Raw genomic sequence first — 8,578 nt, forward strand, 5'->3', positions numbered from 1 at the left:
TATGCACCAAGAGCTTGTAACACTCCAAAGAGAAAGGAAAAATTTAAATCGCATCATATGACCCCTTTAAAATAACCTGTGATAACTGACTTCTCATCAGTCTGGTATTATTGGTAGAAATCTGGTATTATTAAGTGATCTGAAGGAGACAGAAGCACAAGCAAATATTTTATTAACAAAATTATTAAAATGTTTTAAGATTATTATTTGCTTATTTGGTATTTCGAAGTTACATGAGTATACAGTAGATTACATAAAGAAAAGACTGACTATAACATTTAAAGTGAGAGAGAATGATGAGATGAAACGGACTTATATGGTGATTTTCATCTTGGATCTTCATTCTCCAAACTCAGGACAAAGTCAAATTCCTCTGAAAAGAAGAAAAAAATAAGTATGAGCTAACAATTATTTTAATTAACAATTATATTAATGTTAATAATAATTATATTAACAAATATAACAAATCAAAAATAAACTGCTTTTCACAAATCCATACAGCTGAATATCTGGACTTAATTTTAAAATAATTTTAAATACTTTGAATAAATTATAAAAATATATTTAATATAATATAAATTACTTTTATTTTAGCTAAACAAAAAAAAAAAAAAAAATCAAGATGATCAATTCAAGTTTTATGGATGTTTGGATATATTTTACTGCAAAACAAGAGAAAAATATTGATTTAGAATTTTTTGTTTTTGCAGTGTATATTATTATTATAAGGAAATTTGTCATATGTTAAACTGTTGTCCAATTATTTTTGTATTATCTTTAATGTGTGGTTTGTGCGATGTGAAATCAAAACACATTATTAGAGATGAAATCTGAATAGCATTACCGCCAAGATGTTTAATTCTTTACACCACTACACTATTGTACTATCAATAAATAATCCATTATATTATGCTTAGATTATAATATTCTCAGGTACAGTTAAAAGAAGTGACCATGTATGTGTACAGTAAATGTGGTCATGTAATCGGTTTTCGTTTACCATTGTTATTTAATAATAAAGAAATTCTTCTATTAAATAATCACATCATTATTGTTTCCCAATCGCAGAGCTGCAGAGACTTTTATTATGAAATAATTTTTTTTTTTTTTAATTACCCCTGCAGGAAGATCCAGGAAGTGCGGGAGTTATTTTATGGGCAAATATCTTTCCTATGGTGATTTTCATCTTGGATCTTCATTCTCCAAACTCAGGACAAAGTCAAATTCCTCTGAAAAGAAGAAAAAAATAAGTATGAGCTAACAATTATTTTAATTAACAATTATATTAATGTTAATAATAATTATATTAACAAATATAACAAATCAAAAATAAACTGCTTTTCACAAATCCATACAGCTGAATATCTGGACTTAATTTTAAAATAATTTTAAATACTTTGAATAAATTATAAAAATATATTTAATATAATATAAATTACTTTTATTTTAGCTAAAAAAAAATCAGCATTTAACATTATTGTTATTTTTTAAGAAAAAAAATATTTTATATTTATAATCACATTTTAAATCATGCTACACTACAGTACATGGAAATGAGAAGACATATTTTACTTATTTGTGTTATTAAATACAACTAACCCGCAGTGAGAGGCTGAACTGATAGTCTGGCTCTGGTGAAGAGGGCCATATCCTTTAAGGGTTCACCTTTAGCTTTGTGCTGTAAGTGATATTTCTTCAGCTCAGTCAGAGGAATGAAACGCTTGGTCATCCTTTCGAACTGAACATCCACCTATACAGAGTTAATCTACGGTCAGTTCTGAAGGCAAAAACATAAAGTTATCTTTATGAATGTTTTTGTGGTCTGTGTAAAGACACACCATACTCCATTTAGGGTTGTCTGCTTTGCTGGAGGGGTCATAATGTGCGTCTTTCGTGTCAAATTGTGTATGGTCCACATAAGCCTCCTTTACAATCTGTAAAAATAAATAGTTAATGATAATCATTCTCACTATTGTTATATTTGTGGTGATCAAGCTTCTATTGTAGTGACTCCTCACCTTCATGAGGCCAGCAATACCTGGCTCTTTGCAGTTACTGTGGTAAAAGAAAGCCTGCTGGCCCACCTTCATATCTCTCATGAAATTACGTGCCTGAGGAGAAAAGTCTCAGGTCTCAGTATAAGTGAATGTTCTGCATGTGCTTCTTGATAAACATAGTCAATAACAACACAAATAATCATAGTCCACCTGATAATTCCTCACTCCATCCCAGCATCCCGTCTGATTGGGAAGGGATTTGAGGTCCTCAATTCCAAACTGCAGTTGGAGGATGACAAGATAATATTTATAGCATCACTTCACATTTAAGTTAATGAGATAATTAGGTTTAACTTCACCTAGTAACAACACTTAAAAATCTCCTTCAATAAAAAAAGCTCCTGCATTATTGAACTTTTTCCTCATTTGGAAGTCAGTTTCCATTACATAAGAAAAAATGTGAGACACCAAGTCATAATTATGAGATAAATGTCAAAATTATGAGGTACGAAGTCATAATTGAGGTGAAAAATGACAGTTAAAATGTCAGGAATATGAGACACTAGTAATTTGTAAGTATGAGAGAAGTCAAAACTATGAGATACTAAGTAATAATGAGGTAAAAAAAAAAAAAAAAGTTTAAATTATGACATCCTAAGTTAAAAAGCTGACATTTTGTCATAAGTGTGACTTCTTATGTCATAATTTTGATTTACAGAAGCATGTTTTTTTCTTTTTGCAAGCAAACATACAAACAAAACAAAACCGTGGGCACACACAAAAAGGGTTTACCTTCACATCCACTCCATTTTCAATCCGACTCTCAGCTTCAGATTTCATGAGCCAGTGGCTGTAAAATGTTTTGCATGCGTCGTCATAGATTTTTATTTTTCTCCACATCATTTTTTTACTCCTGACCTTTTTCTTTTGCCAGTTTTGAGTTGTGCAACATCATCAGACACCTCACTATGTTGGGCGTCTGCATCAGCTAAAATAAGAAGCAATTAATTATTTAAAGTGAGTGATGACTTTAAAAAAACGATGCAACCCTTATATTAAGCAGATTACTTACTATGTTTATTAGATTTGGCGCTGCTTCGTGCTCTTTTCTTGGGTGGCATGTTTCACTGGAAATGTGAGGAAATGTTTATTTCTCGTGATAAAACAGCGCCCTGGCAAATCGCATGTGGTCTGGAGGATCTTTTCTGGATTTAGTCTGCTTTTATTTAAAACCCAACCACAGAATGTGGAGTATATTACAATTAGAACGTTTATAATTATCAAAACTGCTTGCAAGTTAAATTTAATACACTCATGTGTGGTATAAAAACAACTAAAGCTGCGTTGATTCTAAGCATACATGATTCACATGAAGCTACCTGTCAAGTGTGAAGCGTTTAGAACTACATTACCCATCATCCTCTCGGTGATTGAACGCGTCACTGAATCAACATGGCCGCGGCTAGGGTGCTCGCAAGAGGTGTCCGATTGGGTTCATATAGCATCGGTAGAAGTCGCAGTTTAATATTTAACAATGTACAGGGACGAGGAATAGCAGCTTGCATTGATCATAAGTCAAATTATTTAAAGACCGTGATAATAACAACATTGTTGGTTGAGAAATAACGACAAGTGGTCAGTCATTTAGGACTACTAGTATGTTTCAAATACCATGGTTTTAAATTTTTAATAAAGATGGTATAGATATAATGTAGATTTTAATTAATGTAATCTCATATTCGATAATATGTCATTTTGGTGCAAATTTATGATATTAAATACCTGTCGATGGCCTAATTTATGTGGAAATGGAGTTAAGTTTGGTCCCATTGGTAAAAAGCAGTCTGTTTTTAATTTGAATCTTATTGAAGTTATACATCAACATGCCATTTTAATCTAACGTTACATTTTTGTTTAGTAAACTCAGTTGTGCAGGATTGTTGAGTCAATATTTAACGCTTCCATTAAACGGCAGTGTTCCTGGAGTTTCAAAGTTGACAGTTGAAAATTTGTACAGTGTATAAAGAAATGTTGTTTGATATATTTTATTATAAAATTTTACGTTTTAATAACCTACATAATTTAATCGGGTTCGTGCAAACGCTATTGGTTGGCTTTTAATAAGCTCAACCAATCACATTTGGGGGTGTGTATCGATCGCAGTTGATTGGCTCATATCAGACGCCTGTAGCGAATCAGCTCATGGGGAAATATTAATAATTAATCATAACTAGTTATAATTAATTATAAATATTTAGATCCGCTGTAGATATTTACTTGACCTCTCAGGGTCAACTGTCTGTCAATTCTAAGAACGTTAATTCCCTGGGTAACCAGGGTCCTGGGCCTCGTTCACAGACATCTTGGGGTGTTACACATTTCGGGGGGAAGGGTAGGTCCTCATATGGCTTGTTAACTGAGGGGTGTTACAGAGTATTTGTTAAATATAGCTAACAAAATATATATTGTGTGTTTGATTGGTCCAGACGCTACACGCCGTTTCCTTTGATTGGTCATTACAACAGATGCTGCTGCTAATACATACAGTGGATAAACAATATAAACTAATAATTAGTATATATAACTAATATATAATATATACACACACATATACACATTTCTGCATATCTCCACAGCCTCTATAGGACTCACAGATGAACAAAAAGAGTTTCAAAAAGTGGCATTTGACTTTGCTGCCAACGAGATGGCACCACATATGGCAGAATGGGACCTAAAGGTAACCTGCACATCTGACAATACTGCTTATTGTTTATATTTAATGCTGAAGCATTTACAAAGGTGGAGCGTCATTAATATCTTCACTTGTAGGAAATTTTCCCTGTGGAGGCCATGAGGAAAGCCGCCCAGCTGGGGTTTGGTGGGATTTACGTGAACCCTGATGTTGGGGGGTCTGGACTCTCTCGTCTGGACACCTCTATCATATTTGAGGCTTTATCCACAGGCTGTGTCAGCACTACCGCATACATCAGTATTCACAAGTGAGCCATCTCTACGCCTTATAAATATCCCTATTAGCTTACTAATAATACTTTAAAGTTTATTACCACTGAGTGGTAAAGATTATCCAGCAGATGGCAGGATTGAGTTATATCATCACTTGTGATTTATAATCGGTGTACCAACATCTTTCAGGTAGGTTGGAACTCGCAGCCAACCCGAGCCGTGATATTTGAGGACTGCGCTGTCCCAGTGACCAATCGGCTTGGAGCAGAGGGGGATGGCTTCAACATTGCCATGAAAGGCCTTAATGGAGGCAGAATTAATATTGGTGAATTGTTTCTTAACTTAGATTTGAAACCGTTTTTGATAACCTATTTATTTTGACAGATTTGTGTTGCGGTCATTTGAACCCAGAGAGGATTTTGAATGTTATCACATTGGACTAAAACTTACTGACTTCCTAAAAATTTGATCAGTTTTATACTTTTTGGGGATTTTTCTCTTTTTGTTGCACCTGTGGTGTTCCAGGTCCAAAAATTAATGTCCTAAAAATTGCTTATAAATTTCTTGCTGATAAATTTCATTTGTTTTCTTTCAGTTAGAACAAGTTTTTATTTTTTTATTTTTTTTGGAGCTGATTGATCATAGGCCTCATTGATCTGAGCTAGGGCTGCACGATAAATCGCATGCGATATTTAAGAGATTTACCACTGATTACAGAACCGGCTTTCTGACAAGATGCGTGTTAAATATCGCATGCGATTTATCGTGCAGCCCTAATCTGAGTTTATGCACCTCAGTTTCTGAGTGAACACTGGCAAAGTTATCCACAAATAATGCTTTTTCTATCAGAAATTGAAATGCATAAGCTCAGATCAATGAAGCCTGCGATCAATTGTTTCGAAAAAGAAATACAAAAGCTGCTGATTGAAAGAAAAGGGATTTACAAGCAATTTTTTACAAGGATTTTCAGCACAGGACAAGAGTTAATGTTAATTCTTTTTAACCCACAGCTTCTTGTTCCCTTGGAGCGGCTCACGCATCTGTGCTTCTGGCCCGAGATCACATGTGTGTGCGGAAACAGTTTGGAGAAACACTATCGAACAGCCAGGTACCAGTTGAATTGTCTAGCACTGATCTGTCTAATAGGATTCAGTCAAATGTCTGTTAATTCAGAAATAGGAAGTTGTTATTGACGTCTGTGTTCAGTTCCTGCAGTTTAAGCTGGCTGAGATGGCCACTAAGCTGGTAGCTTCTCGGCTGCTGGTGCGTCAGGCGGCAGTGGCTCTGCAGGAGGGTCGACCGGAGGCGGTCTCGCTCTGCTCAATGGCCAAACTCTTCGTGACAGATGAGTGTTTTTCAGTAAGTGTATATACACATTGCTCTGTCGGATTGTGATGACATGTTTGATGTTGTTACATAAATACATCAAGGTTTTTGTGATCATCTCTTTCAGATATGTAACCAGGCCTTACAGATACATGGAGGTTATGGTTACCTAAAGGACTATGCAGTGCAGCAGTACGTCAGAGACATTAGAGTACATCAGATATTGGAGGGTAATGAGTTTTTGTCTTATAAAAAATTTGTAATATATCTAATAATATATTTAAAATAGTATAAAAAAAAAATATATATATATATATATATTTATCTATTTAACTTTTTATTTTTTTTAGGTACAAATGAAGTGATGAGGATGATCATTGCAAGAAGTTTGCTCACTGAGTCATGATGCTCATAAATGGACTCCTTAACGGGACAAAACCGTTTGCGTCTTCATTGTCTAAAATGTTCATCACAGATATAGGGTTAAGTGACCGTTATATATTTATATGTCCCACATGTGACTATAGAGATAACTGCTCTTTCACACTCCAGCGTCTGTTGAGTTTGATCATGAGATGTCGACAGTATTTTATGCAGAAAGTTTGTGCCTTAAACTTGTGAATTAGTAAATCTAGTCAGGTTACGAAATGTAACCTGTAAAGAAAAACACTGGCTATAACATTAAAGTGAAACATTTACAAAAGTTACTGAAACAATTTAGTTGAAATCATATAATTAAGGCTAATAAATCCTCAAATCTAACCCTTTTATGTACATATAGATATCAGATTAATTCAATATTCAGAACTTACTTTTTTATCACAGACAGCTGTCTTTGTGAGCACAGAAAATCCTATCAGTTCAAGTGTGGCTTTATATTGTTTGTCCTCATTACACAATATGTATAAATCTTACCCTCATGTTGTTTTGAAAATGACTCTTGAGCTGTTGTGCACCCTGTAAAATAAAATATAAAAGCTGTTTGGTGAAACTTTCCACAAAGGCTATTTGGGTTTCACCTGAAAATCTGTTTTTGTACACTACCAGTCAAAAGTTTTTGAACAGTAAGATTTTTCTCTGTTTTTTAAAGAAGTATCTTCTGCTCACCAAGCCTGCATTTATTTGATCCAAAGTACAGCAAAAACAGTAAAATGTAAAATATATATTTTAAATAATATTTTTTTTATTTGAATGTTTTAAAATGTAATTTATTCCTGAGATCAAAGATAAATTTTCAGCATCATTACTCCAATCTTCAGTGTCACATGATCCTTCAGAAATCATTCTAATATGCTGATTTGCTGTTCAATAAACATTTATTATTATTATTATTATTATCAATATTTAAAACAGTTTAGTACATTTTTTCAGGATTTTTTGATGAATAGAAAGATCCAAAGATCAGCATTTATCTGAAATAAAAAGCTTTTGTAACATTATACACGATACCATTCAAAAGCTTGGAGTCAGTATAATTTATTTTTTATTTTTTTGGGGAAAGAAATTATAGAAATTAATACTTTTATTTAGCGAGGATGCTTTAAATTGATCTAAAGTGATGATAAAGAAATGTATAATTTTACAAAATATTTCTATTTTGGATAAATGCTGTTCTTCTGAACTTTCTATTCATCAAAGAAACCTGAAAAAATTCAACTCAGCTAAAATAGTAAAGATATTTCAAAATGATATACCGTTTTTGCTATACTTTGGATCAAATAAATGCAGGCTTGGTGAGCACAAGAGACTTCTTTAAAAAAAAAACATAAAAAAATCTTCCTGTTCAAAAACTTTGACTGGTAGTGTATGTTTTGTCAACATGAGTTTATAATGTTCTTAAAGTCGATAAGAATTAAAACGCTATACATTACAAAGGTCTCAATATCTTTAATCCATCATTATAGTATCACTAAATGAAATAAGTGCAAAGGTATGCTCATAGGTACATGGGGAAAAAAAGTGTATATTTATTGTAAGCTCAGAAATTAAACAATTAGAACAGATGCAGAAGAAGCATCTGAGAAACATCTAAACAACTGGACTGAAGTGAGACACTTTCAAGTCCGATTGGTCTTCAATACAGTAGCAGGTTCCCTCCACTCTGCTGATGAGGTGCTGGATTGTTTTTCACCTGCCTTGTAGAAAAATGAATGAAAATGCTGAACATCACATGTTGAACATCACATCTAGTTCATAGCGGTTTAAATGCACACCTAAAATAAAGGTGCTTCAAAAGGTTCTTCAAGCGATGCCATAGAAGAACCATTTTTGGTTCCACAAAGAACCATTCA

General features: G+C 33.3%; 1 protein-coding gene and 1 pseudogene across 1 annotated transcript; one reads left to right on the plus strand and one right to left on the minus strand.

Annotated features, from left to right (window-relative positions):
- Nucleotides 1-1,171: 1,171 nt before the first annotated feature.
- On the minus strand, nt 1,172-3,459 carry LOC107662766 (thymocyte nuclear protein 1-like; annotated as a pseudogene).
- On the plus strand, nt 3,439-6,916 carry LOC107662748 (isobutyryl-CoA dehydrogenase, mitochondrial-like). Its single transcript, XM_016452828.1, has 9 exons — nt 3,439-3,567; nt 4,634-4,734; nt 4,827-4,996; nt 5,070-5,071; nt 5,155-5,286; nt 5,972-6,069; nt 6,168-6,320; nt 6,415-6,517; nt 6,638-6,916. The coding sequence occupies exons 1-9, from the start codon at nt 3,450-3,452 to the stop codon at nt 6,691-6,693; spliced, it is 933 nt and encodes a 310-aa protein (XP_016308314.1). The 5' UTR covers nt 3,439-3,449; the 3' UTR covers nt 6,694-6,916.
- The last annotated feature ends 1,662 nt before the right edge of the window (nt 6,917-8,578 follow it).

The sequence above is a fragment of the Sinocyclocheilus anshuiensis genome, unplaced genomic scaffold (genome assembly GCF_001515605.1).
Source record: "Sinocyclocheilus anshuiensis isolate Anshui unplaced genomic scaffold, SAMN03320099.WGS_v1.1 scaffold1144, whole genome shotgun sequence".
NCBI classification, from domain to species: Eukaryota; Metazoa; Chordata; class Actinopteri; order Cypriniformes; family Cyprinidae; genus Sinocyclocheilus; species Sinocyclocheilus anshuiensis.

What these genes read in the sequence shown, in the direction of transcription:
- LOC107662748 (XM_016452828.1), top strand. Translation starts at nt 3,450, where the DNA reads ATGGCCGCGGCTAGGGTGCTCGCAAGAGGTGTCCGATTGGGTTCATAT. An exon ending in TGGAGGCAGAATTAATATTG is followed by an intron (nt 5,287 to 5,971) that starts GTGAATTGTTTC and finishes TTTAACCCACAG; the next exon opens with CTTCTTGTTCCCTTGGAGCG. An exon ending in TGACAGATGAGTGTTTTTCA is followed by an intron (nt 6,321 to 6,414) that starts GTAAGTGTATAT and finishes CATCTCTTTCAG; the next exon opens with ATATGTAACCAGGCCTTACA.